Below are 23,210 nucleotides of genomic sequence, written 5' to 3'. Positions count from 1 at the left end.
TATTTAGTCAGGTTTTGGACAGGTGTGACCACAGTATATGTGCACACATCTGACGTCGCTCACATGCGCTCCACTGAATGCTCAAGGAGTTTTTGCGTTTGCTCACAGATATGAAAAATTAGAGGGAACATTGTTTTGGGGGTATCCATAATACGCCGACAGGGAGAAGTTTTTGTTGTCTTGACCTCAGTGGCGAACGCTCCGCTGAACCCCTGAGGGTTCGATCGAACCCAGGTTAAGAACCACTGATTTAGGACCAAAACCCTTAAAACAAGTAAAACACTCTAACATAAAATCTGCTTAGTGAGAAGAATGATCTTATCAGACAGAAAATAAGCAAATATCACCCTTATTTGAGATATTTCATCTTACTTAGATTTCAGTTTCTGCAGTGTGGGGGAAAAGAGTGGAGTACACACATCATGACATTATATTTATTTTATTACAATGATCTATCTTAACTTTATCCTCCAGTTTATACATTTATACAGATTGAAATTGTTGACTTACTCTAAAACATTTTAATAAACCATTTTATAAAACTGTATTTTTTTTAGTCCGTGCTGCACAAGCTGGCTAAATAACATCAAGGACCACCTTCACTGCGGGGGAAAAAAAACTACCATTAGTTCATGTTAATACCATTTTTGTACAAGAGCATGTCATTAAACCATGGGTAAAAAAAACTAAACATACAGTATATACATTTGTTATTAATACCCTTACGGAGGTTGTTTTTTTTTTTTTTTTAATATATAAATACGCATTATTCTGAACTCAATATTGTTCTAATTAACCAGCAGATTGTAATGCCTCAGAAGCTATCAATGAAATATGATATATGACAGGCAGGCACACCACAGTGAACAAAAGCAGAGAATAACCCAGTTCTGGGACAAAAGCCTATGAAATAATACAGTTTTTCCCCTTACGCCCTTTCTTTTTGGATTTAGTCCGTTGGCCATAAGGAGGGGAGGACATGGCTGCCACAGGGCTAGGCAAGTCTTCAGTATAGTAGTGTCTAAGTGGCCTGGGCTGAGGTATAGGCTGACCCAGGAAGAAGCCCTCCTCCTCAGAATCAGAAGAAGAGGACGAGCAAGTAGAGCACCAGTCGTCATCCTCGCCGCACAGATCCAGGAACCTCCCCATGGCGGCGCCCTGAAGCCTGTAGTCTGACATGGTGCCAGCGGGACCACGGAAGGCCTCGTCTCGCCGATGCCCTCTATGGTCCGCTTTGTAGCCCCGTTCTTTAGGCAGAAGGTTGAGAGCGTTGTCGGAGCGAGACTTGCGGCTACGACGCCGCCTGTGATGGTGATGGCTGCGGCCCCCGGAGTGAAGCTCCTGACCCTGCTCCTCAAAGTGGAACGCCCTCCGACGAGTCCGTTCACTCATAGGAGGCTGCCGCACCGGGGGATCTCCGTAACGGTCTACCACGTCGTCTGAGAATTTCACCTGCTGCTGCCTGGATTGCGAGCGTGTCCTCCTCAGGGCAGGCAGGTGTGGCTTCGGTCTGTCGTCTGGAGGTTGCGCCGCTTCTTCTTCTGCGACGTTTTCCTCCACTTCATCCTCGTGCTCGGATGCAAGGCTCTTCAGGGAACTTGCACTCCTGTGTAACATGGAGGAGTTGAGTGTCCCCATGTTGCTGGTTTTCTCACAGTCCTCTGTCTCCAGGTCGTGGAAGCCTTGCATGGAGTACACCACAGGTCTGTCTTTGCAGTCGCCATCAACGGAGATGCCTAGCAAACGGAAATACATTTAGTTAGATGATGATTGTGGAAAGGTAAATCATGCCGCCTCTCACCAGTAATGTTGGAGAGAGCCAGTGAGTCCATGGAGTCTCGGACACTCTGATTGGTCTTCTTGAATTCGTCTGTGATGCACTCCAAAGAGCCACCGTACCACCGCGACTCATCTCCCATCCCTGCTCCAGCTCCGTGGTCTAGCTCCAACTCTTGGATCTTTCTGCTGCTAGCCGGACCCGGGTGACTACCGTAGGCGGAATCCCCGAGCCCGTCCTGTGACTGGGCCCAGTACATGTCGGCCTGGTACTTCTTGCTGGCCAGACTTGCCCTTCCTTCTCCACCGCTGCTACCGGCTTTGAAGGAGTCCTGTTTCAACCTCGCTTCTCTCTCCGCAACCCAAAAATCTGTGGGTCTGGAGTCATTGCCCTGTCTGAAGACTCCATTTTCCCCAAATTTCAATAGTAGCTGAGTCATGTAGTCTTCATGCTCCGCCCACTCCTCCCCCTGATCTTCAGGTGCCTCTGTCTCCTCACCACGCCCTCTCCAGAAATGCTCGTCCGATAAGTTCAAATGGGCGAGCTTGTTGGTCACGGTGTCGTCAGGGTTTCCACTGAATCCAGGAACCTTGTAGTTGACCGCCGGCGAAAAGAGGAGCGACTGTCGGCACTGATCGGCCGATCGGCTGCTCTTACCCATGCGGACGCTGCGACGACACTCCCGGGAGCGCGCCGACTGGAAGGCTGAGTCGGAGGAATCCGAGGCATGCACGTCCTCTCCCAGACTGCAGGGTTTCGAGCAGTAGATGTGACCCTGGTGGGGCAGGAAGGGGCAGCCCATGAGGGAGCTTTTGCAATGGGCACAGCTAAAGCAGCTCTCAGTCGCGTGCCAGTGGAGGCCCTCGTAGGTCATCTGGGCGTTGTCAACACCTGGAAAACAGGGAACTCTTGAGACAGCCATAAAATAAGACATCCTGCAGGTATTTTTGTATAATGATCAAGTCTACAAGTTGTTTCTTTCTTTGGAATCCACATACTCAGCGCTTCATTTAATGTACGGTCCCATTTCAAAATGGAATACATGAATTTTTGTCCTCCTAATTTTTTTGTATTAAAAACTTAAAAAATTCACATGTACATAAGTATTCACAGCATTTACTCAATCCTTTGTCGATGCACCTTTGGCAGCAATTGCAGCCTCGGGTCTTTTTAAATACGATGCCACAAGCTTGGCACACCTATCTTTGGGCACTTTCTCTCTTTCCTCTTTGCAGGACATTTCAAGCTCCATCAGGTTGGATGGGAAGTGTCGGTTTTCATCCAGGATGTCTCTGTACTTAGCATTCATAATTCCCTCTACCCTGACTAGTCTCCCAGTTACTGCTGCTAAAAAGTACCCCCAAATCATGATGCTGCCACCACCATGCTTCACTGTCGGGATGGTATTGGCCTGGTTTCCTCCAAACAGGATGCCTGGCATTCACGCCAAAGACTTCAATCTTTGTCTCATCAGACCAGAGAATTTAGTTCCTCATGGTCAGAGTATTTCAGGTGCATTTTGGCAAACTCGTCTGACCACTCTACCATACAAGCCTGATTGGTGGATTGTCCTTCTGGAAGGTTCTCCTCTCTCCACAGAGGAATGCTGTAGCTCTGACAGAGTGACCATGGGGTTCTTGGTCACCTCCCTGACTAGACTAAGATAAATGCAGGATTGTACAGAGACGTCCTGGAGGAAAACCAACGGTTCCCACCCAACCTGATCGGGCTAGAGAGAGGAATGGTTGAAAGTGCCCAAAGATAGGTGTGCCAAGCTTGTGGCATCGTACTCAAAAAGACTTGAGGCTGTAGTCTTTGTTGGCACTCGCGTACTTGGAGAGGAACTTCAAGTCTTACCGATGTGTTCTCCACAAGCCTCACAGTACTCTGCGTACAGAGACTCGAAGCAGCCACAACAGTAGGGCCTTCCGTCCTTCATGATGTAGCGCTGCCCCCCCAGGATGGTCTCGCACTCGTAGCAGGAGAAGTGCTTCATGTGCCAATGTCGCCCCTCAGCCTCCGTGCACTCGTCAGCGAATATAATCTGAAGGCAAAGAGAGGTTTTTAATCCTGTGTCCTCCAGAAACCCGTTAAAGCTCCCGATTGCGTCCCCCCCCAAAAACCCTTTTCTTTGTACCTCGTCGCAGGCGGCGCACCGAGGTTTGAGGAGCTCGGCGTGGTGCCTTCCGCAGTGGATCTTGCCGTTGTGGTAGAAGTAGATCAAATCCACCAGCAGTTGGCTACACGTGGAGCAGGCAAAGCACGCCGGGTGCCAGCACATTCCAGGGCTGGACCTGGACGCTAACACCGCCATTTCACCGCCGTTGATGCTCTCGCCGCACTGCGGACACAATGACACGGGCGATTAGGACGTCCTGAAATGTTTCGACTGTCATTGGTCACAGCTGACATCTCGGGTATTCTAAATGTTCCAAGGAAAGCAACATCAAGGCTGTTTTGACAAGTTTTATGAGCCCCTCTTGGTCGGCCGTTGTTAAATATTGAGGGGAACTCTGTACTGAGCCACTCAGCGGAGAAAACTTTGGCTCGGGTCTTAAAAATGACTCATCTCGCTATTTCAGCAGTACTATGTTTGGCAAGTACCAGTGGAGACTAGAAGTTGATGGTTGACAGAGTAATACTTTGTGTGTAGAGTAGAAAACAACCTACTTCCAGTAATAAAATGCAATTGTTTACTTATGGTAGATTCTTCCACCCGGGGCCACATCAATAGGAAGATGGAAGGATGTCGGGGGGCCACAATAATACTTAAGTTCAATAAACATGTGGTTCAAGATATGTTCAGCTAATAAATACATCTAAGCTATGTAGTGAAGTTGACAAATTGTTAGTTCTTCATATCATCGTTATTCTGCCAACTAAATCTAAATCTAGCTTTTATTGTTCTGGCAACTAAATCTTGTGGTTTTTTTTGTATTGTTGTTCTGGCAACTAAATCTAAATATTGCTTTGTTTTTCCAATTTTTATTGTTCTGGTAACTATATCTAAATCTTGTGTTGTTTTTTTGTATTGTTGTCCTGGGAACTAAATCTAATTCTTGCATTGTTCTGAGAACTAAATCTCAAGTATTTCGTTGTTTTTTGTATTGTTATTCTAGCAACTGAATCTAAATGTTGCATTGTTCTTCGTATTATTGTTCTGGGAACTATATTTAAATCTTGCTTTGTTTTCGTATTATTATTCTGGCAACTAAATCGAAATCTTGCATTGTTCCTCGCATTGTTGTTCTGGTAACTAAATCTAAATCCTGCATTGTTCTTCGTATTATCATTTTGGCAACTAAATCTAAATTTTGCATCGTTCTTCATATTATTTTTCTGGCAACTAAATCTGAATCTTGCATTGTTCGTCATATTGTTCTGGCAACTAAATCTAAATCTTGCATTGTTCTTCATGCTATCTTTAGCACACATGCTACGTGTTATCATTTTTGTGTAAACATGCTACTGATATACACATGCTACGGATTCAGACACTCGGCACCATCTAATAAGTACGGCGGCTTCCGGCGACCACCAGCCAGAGGTCCGGGGCACAGATAGCAGGCCCATCAAAATTTCCGCAGGAATTTTCTAGTTTGTATTATTATTTTGGCAACTAAATCTAAATCTTGCATTGTTCTTCATATTATTGTTCTGGTAACTCAATCAAAATCTTGCTTTGTTCTTTGTATTATTGTTCTGGCAACGAAATCTAAATCTTGCATTGTTCTTTGTATTATTGTTCTGGCAACTAAATCTAAATCTTGCTTTGTTTTTTTTATTTATATGGCAATTAAATTTAACTCTTGCTTTGTTTTTTGCATTGTTCTGGCAACTCAATTTAAATCTTGCATTGTTCTTAATATTATGGTTCTGGCAACTAAATCTAAATCTTGCATTGTTCTTAATATTATGGTTCTGGCAACTAAATCTAAATCTTGCATTGTTCTTCGTATTATTGTCCTGGCAACTAAATCTAAATCTTGCATTGTTTTTCGTATCAGGGTTCTAGCTACTAAATCTAAATCTTGCATTGTTCTAAGTATTATTGTTCTGGCAACTAAATCTAAATCTTGCATTGTTCTTCATATTATGGTTCTGGCAACTAAATCTAAATCTTGCATTGTTCTAAGTATTATTGTTCTGGCAACTAAATCTAAATCTTGCACTGTTCTTCATATTATTGTTCTGGTAACTAAATCTAAATCTTGCATCGTTCCTCATATTATGGTTCTGGCAACTAAATCTAAATCTTGCATTGTTCTTTGTATTATTGTTCTGGCAACTAAATCTAAATCTTACACTGTTCTTCATATTATGGTCCTGGCAACTAAATCTAAATTTTGCATTGTTCTTCATATTATAGTTCTGGCAACTAAATCAAAATCTTGCATTGTTCTTCATATTATTGTTCTGGCAACTAAATCTAAATCTTGCATCGTTCTTCATATTATGGTTCTGGCAACTAAATCTAAATCTTGCATTGTTCTTCGTATTATGGGTCTGACAACTAAATCTAAATCTTGCTTTGTTTTTTGTGTTCTGGGAAGTAAATCTAAATCTTGCTTTGTTTTTTGTATTGTTCTGGCAACTAAATCTAAATCTTGCACTGTTCTTCATATTATTGTTCTGGCAACTAAATCTAAATCTTACACTGTTCTTCATATTATGGTCCTGGCAACTAAATCTGAATCTTGCATTGTTCTTCATATTATAGTTCTGGCAACTAAATCAAAATCTTGCATTGTTCTTCGAATTATGGTTCTGGCAACTAAATCTAAGTCTTGTATTGTTCTAAGTATTATTGTTCTGGCAACTAAATCTAAATCTTGCATTGTTCTTCATATTATTGTTCTGGCAACTTAATCTAAATCTTGCATTGTTCTTCATATTATGGTTCTGGCAACTAAATGTAAATCCTGCATTGTTCTTTGTATTATTGTCCTGGCAACTAAATCAAAATCTTGAATTGTTCTTCGTATTATGGTTCTTGCAACTAAATCTAAATCTTGCATTGTTCTAAGTATTATTGTTCTGGCAACTAAATCTAAGTCTTGCATTGTTCTTCATATTATGGTTCTGGCAACTAAATCTAAATCTTGCATTGTTCTTCATATTATTGTTCTGGCAACTAAATCTAAATCTTGCACTGTTCTTTGTATTATTGTTCTGGCAACTACATCTAAATCTTACACTGTTCTTCATATTATGGTTCTGGCAACTAAATCAAAATCTTGCATTGTTCTTCGAATTATGGTTCTGGCAACTAAATCTAAGTCTTGTATTGTTCTAAGTATTATTGTTCTGGCAACTAAATCTAAATCTTGCATTGTTCTTCATATTATTGTTCTGGCAACTTAATCTAAATCTTCCATTGTTCTTCATATTATGGTTCTGGCAACTAAATGTAAATCCTGCATTGTTCTTCGTATTATTGTCCTGGCAACTAAATCAAAATCTTGCATTGTTCTTCGTATTATGGTTCTTGCAACTAAATCTAAATCTTGCATTGTTCTAAGTATTATTGTTCTGGCAACTAAATCTAAGTCTTGCATTGTTCTTCATATTATGGTTCTGGCAACTAAATCTAAATCTCGCATTGTTCTTTGTATTATGGGTCTGACAACTAAATCTCAATCTTGCTTTGTTTTTTGTGTTCTGGGAAGTAAATCTAAATATTGCTTTGTTTTTTGTATTGTTCTGGCAACTAAATCTAAATCTTGTACTGTTCTTCATATTATTGTTCTGGCAACTAAATCTAAATCTTGCATTGTTCTTCGTATTATGGGTCTGACAACTAAATCTAAATCTTGCTTTGTTTTTTGTATTGTTCTGGCAACTAAATCTAAATCTTGCATTGTTCTTCATATTGTTCTGGCAACTAAATCTAAATCTTGCATTGTTCTAAGTATTATTGTTCTGGCAACTAAATCTAAATCTGGCATTGTTCTTCATATTATGGTTCTGGCAACTAAATCTAAATCTTGCACTGTTCTTCGTATTATTGTTCTGGCAACTAAATCTAAATCTTGCTTTGTTTTTTGTATTCATCTGGCAATTAAATTTAACTCTTGCTTTGTTTTTTACATTATTATTTTGGCAACTAAATCTAAATCTTGCACTGTTCTTCGTATTATTGTTCTGGCAACTAAATCTAAATCTTACTTTGTTTTTTGTATTTATCTGGCAATTAAATTTAACTCTTGCTTTGTTTTTTATATTATTATTTTGGCAACTAAATCAAAATCTTGCATTGTTCTTCATATTATGGTTCTGGCAACTAAATCTAAATCTCGCACTGTTCTTCGTATTATTGTTCTGGCAACTAAATCTAAATCTTGCTTTGTTTTTTGTATTTATCTGGCAATTAAATTTAACTCTTGCTTTGTTTTTTATATTATTATTTTGGCAACTAAATCAAAATCTTGCATTGTTCTTCATATTATTGTTCTGGTAACTAAATCTAATTCTTGCATTGTTCTTTGTAATATCGTTCAGGCAACTAAATCTGAATCTTGCTTTGTTTATTATATTATTACTGGCAATTCAATCAAAATCATGTGTTGTTTATCGTATTATTGTTCTGGCAACTAAATCTAAATCTTGCGTTGTTCTTCATAATATTGTTCTGGTAACTAAATCTCGAAATTGTGTTCTTCATATTGTTGTTCTGGCATATAAATCTAAATCTTGTGTAAATTCTTACTCGTGATTGGACGCACGGAAATAATCAAGTCCGATGCGCAGTGAGTCAACCATTCTGGTTTCTACTCATGCAGGTCCTGACTTATGGTAATAGTTGTATTTGTTTGGGACATGCCTACTAATTAACTTTGAAGAACATGATGTTTGTATTACTAAGCATCCTAATAATGAAATAATATTTTAGGGGGAAAAAATCATGTGCTGGTAGAAGATTTGTCCTGAGGTGATGAAGGACATACCTGCTCACAAACGTAGTGCATGCGATTGCGGGGCAACATTTTGGGCGTGCCCCTCCCCAGGGCCTCCTTTTTCCTCTGGATGCTGAACATAAGTAGCTCTTTGGTCTCTTCCTCACCAAGGGACTGGCAATAACGGACCTGTGGATGAACAAGATCATTCTGAGGTCTGACATCGCTGCATGGCAATGACACGGAGGTGGATTGTAAGGTTGTAAATTCAGGCTGCAGAGAGGCCAACAAAGGGAACTCTTGACCCCGGCTTGCCCTTCCTTCTCCCCCTAATATATCTCCACCCCACTGGCCCTGATTGAGAACCTGATTTTTTTACAACAAGCCCCCTTGATGTCTCCCAAGGACTTAACAAGAGGCAAAGCAGACGTTTACGCAAACAAGGGCCTCTGTTTGGAGTGAAATGGAGAAGACGGGCAACAAAAGGGAGAGAGCCGGCCGAGTGGGAGCGCGGTGGTGGCATCGCATAAAGCCCCTTTCACTCGCCGTCCCTCGTCCCCCTGCCGAGCGGTCCTTGTAAAAACCCACGGCCATGACAGGAATCCAGCACCAGGGGCAGGGCGGCTCCCAGCAAACATCATGCAGTCAAAAGTCACATTGTGCCCACGCGGCATGTCTACAACAATCCCCCCCGTGGGCTGCGGACGACCGTCAGAACCGGGCCTTGTTTTTTTTTTTGTTTTTTTTTTAATTACCGTATTTTTCGGACTATAAGTCGCAGTTTTTTTCATAGTTTGGCCGGGCTGCAGTGCGGCTTATATATGTTTTTTTCCTTCTTTATTATGCATTTTCGGCAGGTGCGACTTATACTCTAGTGCGGGGGTCGGCAACCCGCGGCTCTAGAGCCGCATGCGGCTCTTTAGCGCCGCCCTAGTGGCTCTCTGGAGCTTTTTTAAAAATGTATGAAAAATGGCAAAAGATGAGGGGAAAAAAATATATTTTTTGTTTTAATATGGTTTCTGTAGGAGGACAAACATGACACAAACCTCCCTAATTGTTATAAAGCACACTGTTTATATTAAACATGCTTCACTGATTCGAGTATTTGGCGAGCGCCGCTTTGTCCTACTAATTTTTGCGGTCCTTGAACTCACCGTAGTTGTTTACATGTATAACTTTCTCCGACTTTCTAGGACGTGTTTTATGCCACTTCTTTTTCTGTCTCATTTTGTCCACCAAACTTTTAACGTTGTGCATGAAAGGTGAGTTTTGTTGATGTTATTGACTTGTGTGGAGTGCTAGTCAGACATATTTGGTCACTGCATGACTGCAAGCTACTCGATGCTAACATGCTATTTAGGCTAGCTATATGTACATATTGCATCATTATGCCTCATTTGTAGCTATATTTGAGGTCATTTAGTTTCCTTTAAGTCCTCTTAATTCAATTTATATCTCATGACACACTATCTGTATGTAATATGGCTTTTCATTTTTTGCGGCTCCTGACAGATTTGTTTTTGTATTTTTGGTCCAATATGGCTCTTTCAACATTTTGGGTTGCCGACCCCTGCTCTAGTGCGACTTATACTCCGAAAAATACGGTAATCAATCCAACAAAATAATACACAATAATACCATAATAATACAATTCCAATTCCAGCAGCATTCAGAATAGAAATCAACAGAGCAATTGAGAGGGCAAACAAACACGACACAAAACAATCCAAATGTAGTCAAACATCCATCCATCCATCCATCTTCTTCCGCTTATCCGAGGTCGGGTCGCGGGGGCAGCAGCCTAAGCAGGGAACTCTCCCCAGCCACTTCGTCCAGCTCCTCCCGGGGGATCCCGAGGCGTTCCCAGGCAAGCCGGGAAACATAGTCTTCCCGACGTGTCCTGGGTCTTCCCCGTGGCCTCCTACCGGTAGGAAGGCGATCGGGTGAAATCCTGATCAGATGCCCGAACCACCTCATCTGGCTCCTCTCCATGTGGAGGAGCAGCGGCTTTACTTTGAGCTCCCCCCGGATGGCAGAGCTTCTCACCCTATCTCTAAGGGAGAGCCCCGCCACCCGACGGAGGAAACTCATTTCGGCCGCTTGTACCCGTGATCTTGTCCTTTCGGTCGTAACCCAAAGCTCATGATCATAGGTGAGGATGGGAACGTAGATCGACCGGTAAATTGAGAGCTTTGCCTTCCGGCTCAGCTCCTTCTTCACCACAACGGATCGATACGGCGTCCACATTACTGAAGACGCCGCACCGATCCGCCTGTCGATCTCACGATCCACTCTTCCCTCACTCGTGAACAAGACTCTGAAGTACTTGAACTCCTCCACTTGGGGCAGGGTCTCCTCCCCAACCCGGAGATGGCACTCCGCCCTTTTCCGGACGAGAACCATGGACTCGGACTTGGAGGTACTGATTCTCATCCCAGTCGCTTCACACTCGGCTACGAACCGATCAAGTTAGAGCTGAAGATCTTGGCCAGATGAAGCCATCAGGACCACATCATCTGCAAAAAGCAGAGACCTAATCCTGCAGCCACCAAACCAGATCCCTTCAACGCCTTGACTGCGCCTAGAAATTCTGTCCATAAAAGTTATGAATCGGTTTTGACAAAGTAGTTATTTATCTCCTTCATGGATGTGCATTTTTGATCAACAGACAATTAAACTTTAGCAACTAAACACATATTTACACATCTATGCTTGAGAAGGAACAGGATGAAGAAAATCTTATATTTCCTACCCCCCTTCAACATGATAAGTAGTCTTACTTCATGGATAGCCCAGATTCACAAGCATACAAACTAGAGATGTCCGATAGTATCGGCCTGCCGATATTATCGGCCGATAAATGCTTTAAAATGTATTATCGTAAATTATCTGTATCGTTTTTTTTTTTTATCGGTATCAGGTATTTTTTTAATTTTTTTAAATTTAAATCAACTTAAAAAACACAAGATACACTTACAATTAGTGCACCAACCCAAAAAACCTCCCTCCCCCATTCACACTCATTCACACAAAAGGGTTGTTTCTTTCTGTTATTAATATTCTGGTTCCTACATTATATATCAATATATATCAATACAGTCTGCAAGGGATACAGTCCGTAAGCACACATGATTGTGCGTGCTGCTGGTCCACTAATAGTACTAACCTTTAACAGTTAATTTCACTAATTTTCATTAATTACTAGTTTCTATGTAACTGTTTTTATATTGTTTTACTATCTTTTTTATTCAAGAAAAAGTTTTTAATTTATTTATCTTATTTTATTTTATAATTTTTTTTTAAAAGGACCTTATCTTCACCATACCTGGTTGTCCAATTTAGGCATAATAATGGGTTAATTCCACGACTGTATATATCAGTATCGGTTGATATCGGTAATTAAGAGTTGGACAATATCGGAATATCGGATATCGGCAAAAAAGCCATTATCGGACATCCCTAATACAAACCAAACAGACACATCCAAATATAATGAAAACAAACAAAAAACACACACAAAAAAACAAGTGCAAAACTTCATGAAGTACAAACCGAACCAAAAAAAGTAATGTACACCTCATGGGATGATACAAAACAAATACAAAACCAGACAAAAAAATAAGTAAAATAATTAGAGATGTCCAATAAGATCGGACTGCCGATATTATCGGCCGATAAATGCTTTAAAATGTAATATCGGAAATTATCGGTATCGGTTTCAAAAAGTAAAATGTATGACTTTTTAAAACGCCGCTGTGTACACGCACGTAGGGAGAAGTACAGAGCGCCAATAAACCTTAAAGGCACTGCCTTTGCGTGCCGGCCCAGTCACATAATATCTACGGCTTTTCACACACACAAGTGAATGCAAGGCATACTTGGTCAACACCCATACAGGTCACACTGAGGGTGGCCGTATAAACAACTTTAACACTGTTACAAATATGCGCCACACTGTGAACCCACACCAAACAAGAATGACAAACACATTTCGGGAGAACATCCGCACCGTAACACAACATAAACAGAACAACAGAACAAATACCCAGAACCCTTTGCATCACTAACTCTTCCAGGACGCTACAATATACCCCCTCATCCCCCAACCCCGCCCACCTCAACCTCCTCTTGCTCTCTCAGGGAGAGCATGTCCCAAATTCCAAGCTGCTGTTTTGAGGCATGTTAAAAAAAAAAAAATGCACTTTGTGACTTCAATAATAAATATGGCAGTGCCATGTTGGCATTTTTTTTACCATAACTTGAGTTGATTTATTTTGGAAAACCTTGTTACATTGTTTAATGCATCCAGCGGGGCATCACAACAAAATTAGGCATAATAATGTGTTAATTCCATGACTGTATATATCGGTATCGGCTGGTATCGGAATCGGTGATTAAGAGTTGGACAATATCGGATATCGGCAAAAAAGCCATTATCGGACATCTCTAGTAAAAAGAATTCCATAGTTAAACCCCCACCACTGATATACACGCTTGTTTTAAAGTTGTCCTTGAATACTGATGTTTGAAATGACCTTTTCTTCTACGCTCTTCATTCATATCAACAACAGTATCAATTGTAATAACAATTCCAACATAGCAGTGATTAGAAAAAAATACAAATATTTAAAAAATGAACAATAGTGTCACAGTGGCTTACACTTGCATCACATCTCATAAGCTTGACAACACACTGTGTCCAATATTTTCCACAAAGATAAAATAAGTCATATTTTAGGTTCATTTAATAGTTGAAACAAATTTAAATAATGGATCCAATATTTCCAATATATGACTCATTATTATCTAAACTAAATGCAGTTTTTTTCTACTGATATCATTTCCGTAGCTTGTGTGTATCAGTCAGTATGAGTTGGACTATCAACATCTATCCATTTTTTAAATATTACCCTTTTTTGTTATGATGCATACTGAAAGAAAGGTTGTGAGTTCAAACCCCGGCCGAGTCATACCAAAGACTATAAAAATGGGAGCCATTACCTCCCTGCTTGGCACTCAGCATCAACGGTTGGGATTGGGGGTTAAATCACCAAAAATTATTCCCGGGCGCTGCCACCACTGCTGCTCACTGCTCCTCTCACCTCCCAGGGGGTGATCAAGGGTGATGGGTCAAATGCAGAGAATAATTTTGCCACACCTAGTGTGTGTGTGACAATCATTGGTACTTTAACTTTAACTTTAAAAGAATTTTTACTCTTTGATGACACGTTACTAAATTGATGCAGATCACCAAGAATACAAGTTTGCAGTGTCATTGGATATTTATATTTAGGAATGTGATTGCTTCTTTTCTTGTTTTCAACCATAACTCTTTTATTCTCAAACATTCCCACAATAAATGAACAAAAGTTCCCTCAGCTGCCCGACGATTCATACAAGAGATGTCCGATAATGGCTTTTTTGCCGATATCCGATATTGTCCAACTCTTAATTACCGATTCCGATACCAACCGATACCGATATATACAGTCGTGGAATTAACACATTATTATGCCTAAGTTTGTTGTGATGCCTCGCTGGATGCATTAAACAATGTAACAAGGTTTTTCCAAAATAAATAAACTCAAGTTACGGGAAAAAAATGCCAACACGGCACTGCCATATTTATTATTGAAGTCACAAAGTGCATTATTTTTTTAAACATGCCTCAAAACAGCTGCTTGGAATTTGGGACATGCTCTCCCTGGGAGAGCATGAGGAGGTTGAGGTGGGCGGGGTTGGGGTAGCGGGGGTTGTATATTGTAGCGTCCTGGAAGAGTTAGTGCTGCAAGGGATTCTGGGTATTTGTTCTGTTGTGTTTATGTTGTGTTACGGTGCGGATGTTCTCCCGAAATGTGTTTGTCATTCTTGTTTGGTGTGGGTTCACAGTGTGGCGCATATTTGTAACAGTGTTAAAGTTGTTTATACACCCACCCTCAGTGGGACCTGTATCGCTGTTGACCAAGTATGTGTTTGCATTCACTTGTGTGTGTGTGAAAAGCCGTAGATATTATGTGATTGGGCCGGCACGCAAAGGCAGTGCCTTTAAGGTTTATTGGCGCTCTGTACTCATACTTGCCAACCTTGAGACCTTCTCTGACCGTTCATGAGTGACTATATCCACTCGGCCACCGTGTTATGGGTTATAGATAAACCTATGGATAACGGAGACATATATAATAGTCTCCTTTTCAGGTGAGAGAGGACGCTAAAGGCAGTGACTTGAAGGCACGCCCCCAATATTGTTGTCCGGGTGGAAATCGGGAGAAATTCGGGAGAATGGTTTTCCCAGGAGATTTTCGGGAGGGGCAGTGAAATTCGGGAGTCTCCCGGAAAATTAGGGAGGGTTGGTAAGTATGAATGTACTTCTCCTTACGTACGTGTACACAGGGGCGTTTTAAAAAGTCATACATTTTACTTTTTGAAACCGAAACCGATCATTTCCGATATCACATTTTAAAGCATTTATCGCCCGATAATATCGGCAGTCCGATATTATCGGAAATCTCTAATTCATACATAACTTGCTATCTACTGCACCAATTTTAAACAGCTGAGAAGATGTCAAATACAATCTATTCAAGATCTTAAAGGGGAACATTATCACCAGACCTATGTAAGCGTCAATATATAACTTGATGTTGCAGAAAAAAGACCATATATTTTTTTAACCGATTTCCGAACTCTAGATGGGTGAATTTTGGCGAATTAAACGCCTTTCTATTATTCGCTCTCAGAGCGATGACGTCACAACGTGACGTCACATCGGGAAGCAATCCGCCATTTTCTCAAACACCGAGTCAAATCAGCTCTGTTATTTTCCGTTTTTTCGACTGTTTTCCGTACCTTGGAGACATCATGCCTCGTCGGTGTGTTGTCAGAGGGTGTAACAACACAAACAGGGACGGATTCAAGTTGCACCAGTGGCCTAAAGATGCGAAAGTGGCAAGAAATTGGACGTTTGTTCCGCACACTTTACCGACGAAAGCTATGCTACGACAGAGATGGCAAGAATGTGTGGATATCCTGCGACACTCAAAGCAGATGCATTTCCAACGATAAAGTCAAAGAAATCTGCCGCCAGACCCCCATTGAATCTGCCGGAGTGTGTGAGCAATTCAGGGACAAAGGACCTCGGTAGCACGGCAAGCAATGGTGGCAGTTTGTTCCCGCAGACGAGCGCGCTAAACCCCCTGGATGTCTTGGCTCACACCGTCCCTTATGCCACCGAAGATGATCAAGAGAAGAATATCGACCCTAGCTTCCCTGGCCTGCTGACATCAACTCCAAAACTGGACAGATCAGCTTTCAGGAAAAGAGACCGGATGAGGGTATGTCTACAGAATATATTAATTGATGAAAACTGGGCTGTCTGCACTCTCAAAGTGCATATTGTTGCCAAATGTATTTCATATGCTGTAAACCTAGTTCGTAGTTGTTAGTTTCCTTTAATGCCAAACAAACACATACCAATCGTTGGTTAGAAGGCGATCGCCGAAATCGTCCTCGCTTTCTCCCGTGTCGCTGGCTGTCGTGTCGTTTTCGTCGGTTTCGCTTGCATACGGTTCAAACTGATATGGCTCAATAGCTTCAGTTTCTTCTTCAATTTCGTTTTCGCTACCTGCCTCCACACTACAACCATCCGTTTCAATACATGCGGAATCTGTTGAATCGCTTAAGCCGCTGAAATCCGAGTCTGAATCCGAGCTAATGTCGCTATAGCTTGCTGTTCTATGCGCCATGTTTGTTTGTGTTGGCATCACTATGTGACGTCACAGGAAAATGGACGGGTGTATATAACGATGGTAAAAATCAGGCACTTTGAAGCTTTTTTTAGGGGTATTGCGTGATAGGTAAAATTTTGAAAAAAACTTCGAAAAATAAAATAAGCCACTGGGAACTGATTTTTAATGGTTTGAACCCTTCTGAAATTGTGATAATGTTCCCCTTTAAAATCTTTAATGCTTCTAAAGGGCTTATTGGCATTTTTCCCAAATATCAGTCGATATTTGAACAAGAACCGGGCCTTTTTTTTGGACACTGTGCTCGGCCTTACCTCGTTGTCGTGCGGTGGAAGCTGATAGAGGAGCTGCTTGATGCGGAACTTCTCGCCCGGACTGTTGACGTATGGAATCTTCTCCTCGGGCAGGCAGGAGAAGTACAACTGGACCTGAGGAAATTAGACTTAGACTTAGACTTACTTTTTATTGTCATTCAAATTGGAACTTTACAGTACAGATAAGAACGTAATTTTGTTGCATAAGCTGGTTGTAGTGCAGGATAAAAGAGCAATAAGGTGCATATATAAATAAATAGATTACTGTACAGATAAATATATTGCACTTTTGCATATGCATCCACGTTTATGGATGTATGTTATATTGTCTTTATATTCCAGCCAGTTAATCTGTTTTTGGGGGTGAATTGAGGGGATAATTTAATTATGATGCGTTCAAGAGTCTTACAGCCTGAGGGAAGAAGCTGTTACAGAACCTGGAGGTTCTGCTTCGAAGGCTGCAGAACCTCTTTCTAGAGTCCAGCAGTGAAAACAGTCCTTGGCGGGGGTGGGAGGAATCACTACAGATTTTCTGAGCCTTGGTCAGGCAGCGGCTTTTTGCGATTTCCTAGATAGGAGGAAGAGGAGTCCTGATGATCTTTTTTGCCGTCCTCACCACTCTCTGCAGAAACTTCCAGTCTGAGGCATTGCAGGCTCCAGTCCAGACAGAGATGCTGTTGGTCAGCAAGCTCTCTATAGAATGTGGTGAGAATAGATGGAGGGAGCTGTGCTCTTTTCATCCGACGCTGCTGAGCTCTTTTTACAAGAGCTCCGGTGTGTACACTGCAAAAAGTCGGTGTTCAAAAACAAAAGAAAAAAAAGAAAAAAATGAGGGGTATTTTACTTGAACTAATCAAAATTATCTGCCAATAGAACAAGAAAATTTGGCTTGTCAAGACTTTCCAAAACAAGTAAAATTAGCTAACCTCAATAAACCCAAAAATACCTTAAAATAAGTATATTCTCACTAATAACAAGTGTACTTTTCTTGGTAGAAGGAAAAATGAGACCTTTTTTCTCAATATGTTAAAAAATATTGTTAAATGAAGTAAATGCTAGTGCCATTATCTTGACATAATGATATGCGCTCGGCATTACATTTCTTGAAACCAGCAAACTTATACTAAAACTAATTTATTGTTCTTAAAGGAAAGGCAACAAGGCAACCGCTTGTTACTCTCGGGGTCTCCTAGCCACTCAGGCTAATCATATTGTCTAAAAATGCATTTTTCCATGGATAACATGACATCATCACGCCAAGTGCGTGCTCTTTCAGTTAATTAGTGTGCGAGGAATATACATATATATATATATATATATATATATATATATATATATATATATATATATATATATATATATATATATATATATATATATATATACACAGCCCGGCCCCCAGCCAAATTTTTCTTTATTGTAATTTTGAAGAATTTACCTGAATGTGCATGAACTATTTCTGTTCAAAATAGTTAGAAATGGCACATGTTAAATGTTTGAATATTAACTGTCCGTTTACTGTACTGTGCCAACTGTACTACTATATGAGTACGTGTTTTCTATTGTTTCATTGAAAATAAAACAGCAAAGTCCATTTGGCTGTCATCTGTTTTAATTATGAGACACAATTGTGTCAAAGTCATGATTTTTTTGAAATAAGAAATGATTACTTTGAAAAAGCAGTTTTATACCGCATTTTTCGGAGTATAAGTCGCTCCGGAGTATAAGTCGCACCGGCCGAAAATGCATAATAAAGAAGGAAAAAAACATATATAAGTCGCACTGGAGTATAAGTCGCATTTTTTGGGGGAAATGTATTTGATAAAACCCAACACCAAGAATAGACATTTGAAAGGCAATTTAAAATAAATAAAGAATAGTGAACAACAGGCTGAATAAGTGTACGTTATATGAGGCATAAATAACCAACTGAGAACGTGCCTGGTATGTTAACGTAACATATTATGGTAAGAGTCATTCAAATAACTATAACATATAGAACATGCTATACGTTTACCAAACAATCTGTCACTCCTAATCGCTAAATCCCATGAAATCTTATACGTCTAGTCTCTTACGTGAATGAGATAAATAATATTATGTGATATTTTACGGTAATGTGTTAATCATTTCACACATAAGTCGCTCCTGAGTATAAGTCGCACCCCCGGCCAAACTTATGAAAAAAACTGCGACTTATAGTCCGAAAAATATGGTACTTGTGAGTGTTGATGACACAGCTTTGCAACAGTTGATATTCTAGTTTCAAGCATGTTTTACTCAATATAGGTCATCAAATCTCAGCAACAAGCTGTAATATCTCACTGAGATCATTTAGGACGAAAACACTTAAAACAAGTAAAACACTAACATAAAATCTGCTTAGTGAGAAGAATTATCTTATCAGACAGAAAATAAGCAAATATCACCCTTATTTGAGATATTTAATCTTACTTAGGAAGTTGGTGCTGCTTACCATCTCCACTGCTGTGCCGTCGATGAAGAGTGGAAATGATGGCATCGGTAATACAGTTAGTGAATACGTCCAAAACATTTACTTTATTCCAAGTTACTATGTGTGTAACGGTACGTATGTATTTGTATTGAACCGTTTAGGTACGGGAGTTTCGGTTCGGTTCGGAGGTGTACCAAACGAGTTTCCACACGGACATATTAAGTAGCGTACCGCACGTTGTGTAAACAATGCACACCGAGGCACAACACACGGCATGCTAGCAGCGACCGGGCGAGGACAACATGTAAAAGCCAGAGCTGGAAGACCCTCCTGCCTCGTTAAGATCTCCCGTTTGGGAAAACTAAGGCTGCGCGATACAACAATGGAGGACGGAAGTTTGCCGACATTGTTCAGCAGCTGCTTCTGACAACACGTCAAACATGCTAACCCATTTGAAGCGTCACCACCGCATTCAAGCCGCCTCTCCTTGGCGAGTCAGGCAGGGCTAAAGCAATAACAAATGTTTTTATAGCAGCAGATTTAAAGGGGAACATTATCACAATTTCAGAATGGTTAAAACCATAAAAAATCAGTTCCCAGTGGCTTATTATATTTTTCGAAGTTTTTTTCAAAATTTTACCCATCACGCAATATCCCTAAAAAAAAGCCTCAAAGTGCCTGATTTTAACCATCGTTATATACACCCGTCCATTTTCCTATGACGTCACATAGTGATGCCAATACAAACAAACATGGCGGATAGAACAGCAAGCTATAGCGACATTAGCTCGGATTCAGACTCGGATTTCAGCGGCTTAAGCGATTCAACAGATTACGCATGTATTGAAACGGATGGTTGTAGTGTGGAGGCAGGTAGCGAAAACGAAATTGAAGAAGAAACTGAAGCTATTGAGCCATATCGGTTTGAACCGTATGCAAGCGAAACCGACGAAAACGACACGACAGCCAGCGACACGGGAGAAAGCGAGGACGAATTCGGCGATCGCCTTCTAACCAACGATTGGTATGTGTTTGTTTGGCATTAAAGGAAACTAACAACTATGAACTAGGTTTGCAGCATATGAAATACATTTGGCAACAACATGCACTTTGAGAGTGCAGACAGCCCAATTTTCATCAATTAATAAATTCTGTAGACATACCCTCATGTCAGCAGGTCAGGGAAGCTAGGGTCGATATTCTTCTCTTGACGGTGTGAGCCAAGACATCTAGGGGGTTTAGCTCGCTCGTCTGCGGGAACAAACTGCCGCCATTGCTTGCCGTGCTACCGAGGTCCTTTGTCCCTGAATTGCTCACACACTCCGGCAGATTCAATGGGGGTCTGGCGGCAGATTTCTTTGACTTTATCGTTGGAAATGCATCTGCTTTGAGTGTCGCAGGATATCCACACATTCTTGCCATCTCTGTCGTAGCATAGCTTTCGTCGGTAAAGTGTGCGGAACAAACGTCCAATTTCTTGCCACTTTCGCACCTTTGGGCCACTGGTGCAACTTGAATCCGTCCCTGTTCGTGTTGTTACACCCTCTGACAACACACCGACGAGGCATGATGTCTCCAAGGTACGGAAAACAGTCGAAAAAACGGAAAATAACAGAGCTGATTTGACTCGGTGTTTGAGAAAATGGCGGATTGCTTCCCGATGTGACGTCACAACGTGACGTCATCGCTCCGAGAGCGAATATTAGAAAGGCGCTTAATTCGCCAAAATTCACCCATTTAGAGTTCGGAAATCGGTTAAAAAAATATATGGTCTTTTTTCTGCAACATCAAGGTATATATTGATGCTTACATAGGTCTGGTGATTATGTTCCCCTTTAAGTCTATATTGCATTAGAAACTAGATTTTGACCCACTTCTATGGTGGAAGAACAATGAGCCCATATATGAAACTGTTTAATGTTGCACTTTTTATATATAGAAGAAAAGTTTTGTCATTTTATTTAATCTGAGCAACAACTTGAGGCAGTTTAATGTTGATTAACGTGGACTTCGACTTAAACAAGTTGAAAAACTTATTGGAGTGTTACCATTTAGTGGTCAATTGTACGGAATATGTACTGTACTGTGCAATCTACTAATAAAAGTCTCAATCAATCAATCAAAAAAAGCACTTTATATGTAGAAAGGTTTTGTTAACAAACCATTCTGAGCCTTATCTTATTTAGTTTTTATTGTATATATGTTGACCACATTAACCCTGGCAATGGACCCTGTGTGTATATGTATGTTATGCCATTCTTTACACATTTGGTAAATAAATAACCAAAAAATGTATATTTTGTTGTTTTCTTACTGTACAGAAAATGAACCGAACCGTGACCTCTAAACCGAGGTACGTACCGAACCGAAATTTTTGTGTACCGTTACACCCCTAGCGGAGGAGCGGATTCTTCATAAATCGTCACTTAAAAAGTCCAAACGGGTCAACAGGTCAAATGAGTTTTTACAATCATAATCTTGTCTCTATAGGGACAGGACAAAGCGGCCGGTCTTGGTGGCACTTTGACCTTTTTTCGGGGGGCCGACCACTCGGAGAGTAAACTTTATGAGGGATGGGCCATTACGGCCCGCCAGATAAAGAGGTGGGACGTGCTGGTCTTCTGTGTTGGGGGACTTCCTGCAGCTAAAGAAGGGGAGCGACAGCAATTTAGCCTGACAATCAAGCCCATCACCACCACCCCGTCATAAATTATGCACATTTTGATGCTGCTATTACCCCTCATCCCGCTCCACGGGGGCTCAGCTATGTGTTTCTTTCCCAGAATGACGGGTGCAGTAAAGACATTACAGTTGACCCAAAGGAAAAAAAGCCCTGTATTATTTATTGGGCTCCTCCATCCCCTTGTTGGCGTCCATGTGTGTGGTTCAACACAGAGATAGAGGAACCGGGGTAGAGCCGGGTTTAGGAAACATGCCACATTACTCCGGCTGCCCTGCGGGCTCCACTTCACAGCCCTGCTTGTGTTTGTGAAGGAAAAGGCTTGTTAAAAAAGTCGGCCCCCCAATTCCCGATTCCTGCGAGCAGCAGGATGCTGGACCCACCGAGTCCTCCAAAACAGATCTCTGATAATCACAAGCAGACTCGACCAGACTGCAGTTTGTGAAGAAAACCCTCACATCCTGTCTGCACTGCAAAAAGTCAGTGTTCAAAAACAAGGGAAAAAAAATACAAAAATTAGGGTTATTTTATTTGAACTAAGCAAAATTATCTGACAATAGAACAAGAACATTTGGCTTGTCAAGACTTTCCAAAGCAAGTAAAATTAGCTAACCTCAATGAACCCAAAAATAGCTTCAAATAAGTATATTCTCACTAACTGTACTACTATATGAGTACGTAGTTTATATTGTTTCATTGAAAATAAAACAGCAAAGTCCATTTGGCTGTCATCTGTTTTAATTATGAGACACAATTGTGTCAAAGTTATGATTTTTTTTTTTCATGCTTGAAATAAGAAATTATTACTTTAAAAAAGGAGTTTTATATTTGTGAGTGTTGATGGCACAGCTTTGCAACAGTTGATATTCTAGTTTCAAGCATGTTTTACTCAATATAGGTCATCAAATCTCAGCAACAAGCTGTAATATCTTACTGAGATCATTTAGGACCAAAACACTTAAAACAAGTAAAACACTCTAACATAACATCTTATGTATGGCCGCGCAAATTCCGGGATGCCCAAAATGTCCATAACACACCCAGCCCAGTCCCACGGGGAGGGGGGCGATAAAAGTTGGAAAAGTCTGCAAAAGTCCCAAAAATGTTTAAAATGCCTACCCAGGTTCGAGTCCCACAAGTCCCGCCACCGGCCGGAATGCCCAAAATGTCCAAAATGCGGCGAGCAAAGTCCCACAGGAAGGCGGGGAGAAAAGTGAGAAAAGTCGGTAAAATGTTCAAAAATCACACCCGGGTTCGAGTGCCACAATCTTAAGACTTGTGGGACTCGAACCTGGGTAAGTATTTAGAACATTTTTGGGACTTTTACCGACTTATCCAACTGTTAT

At 40.9% G+C, this 23,210-nt stretch overlaps 1 protein-coding gene across 1 annotated transcript in view; it reads right to left on the bottom strand.

Annotated features, from left to right (window-relative positions):
* Positions 1–451: 451 nt before the first annotated feature.
* Positions 452–23,210, bottom strand: part of prickle1a (prickle homolog 1a) — a 108,177-nt gene continuing 85,418 nt past the window's right edge. The window contains exons 3-8 of the mRNA XM_061969585.2: positions 16,730–16,843; positions 8,725–8,862; positions 3,915–4,118; positions 3,635–3,821; positions 1,802–2,668; positions 452–1,736 (exon numbers count right to left, since the gene is read on the bottom strand). Coding sequence (XP_061825569.2) covers positions 904–1,736; positions 1,802–2,668; positions 3,635–3,821; positions 3,915–4,118; positions 8,725–8,862; positions 16,730–16,843 — 2,343 coding nt within the window. The 3' untranslated portion in view covers positions 452–903. The remainder of the gene's footprint in view (positions 1,737–1,801; positions 2,669–3,634; positions 3,822–3,914; positions 4,119–8,724; positions 8,863–16,729; positions 16,844–23,210) is intronic.

This window comes from Nerophis lumbriciformis, linkage group LG10, assembly GCF_033978685.3.
Source record: "Nerophis lumbriciformis linkage group LG10, RoL_Nlum_v2.1, whole genome shotgun sequence".
In the NCBI taxonomy this organism is placed as follows: Eukaryota; Metazoa; Chordata; class Actinopteri; order Syngnathiformes; family Syngnathidae; genus Nerophis; species Nerophis lumbriciformis.
The sequence above is the reverse complement of the archived record's forward strand: the minus strand, read 5'-3'. Positions and strand labels throughout refer to the sequence as shown.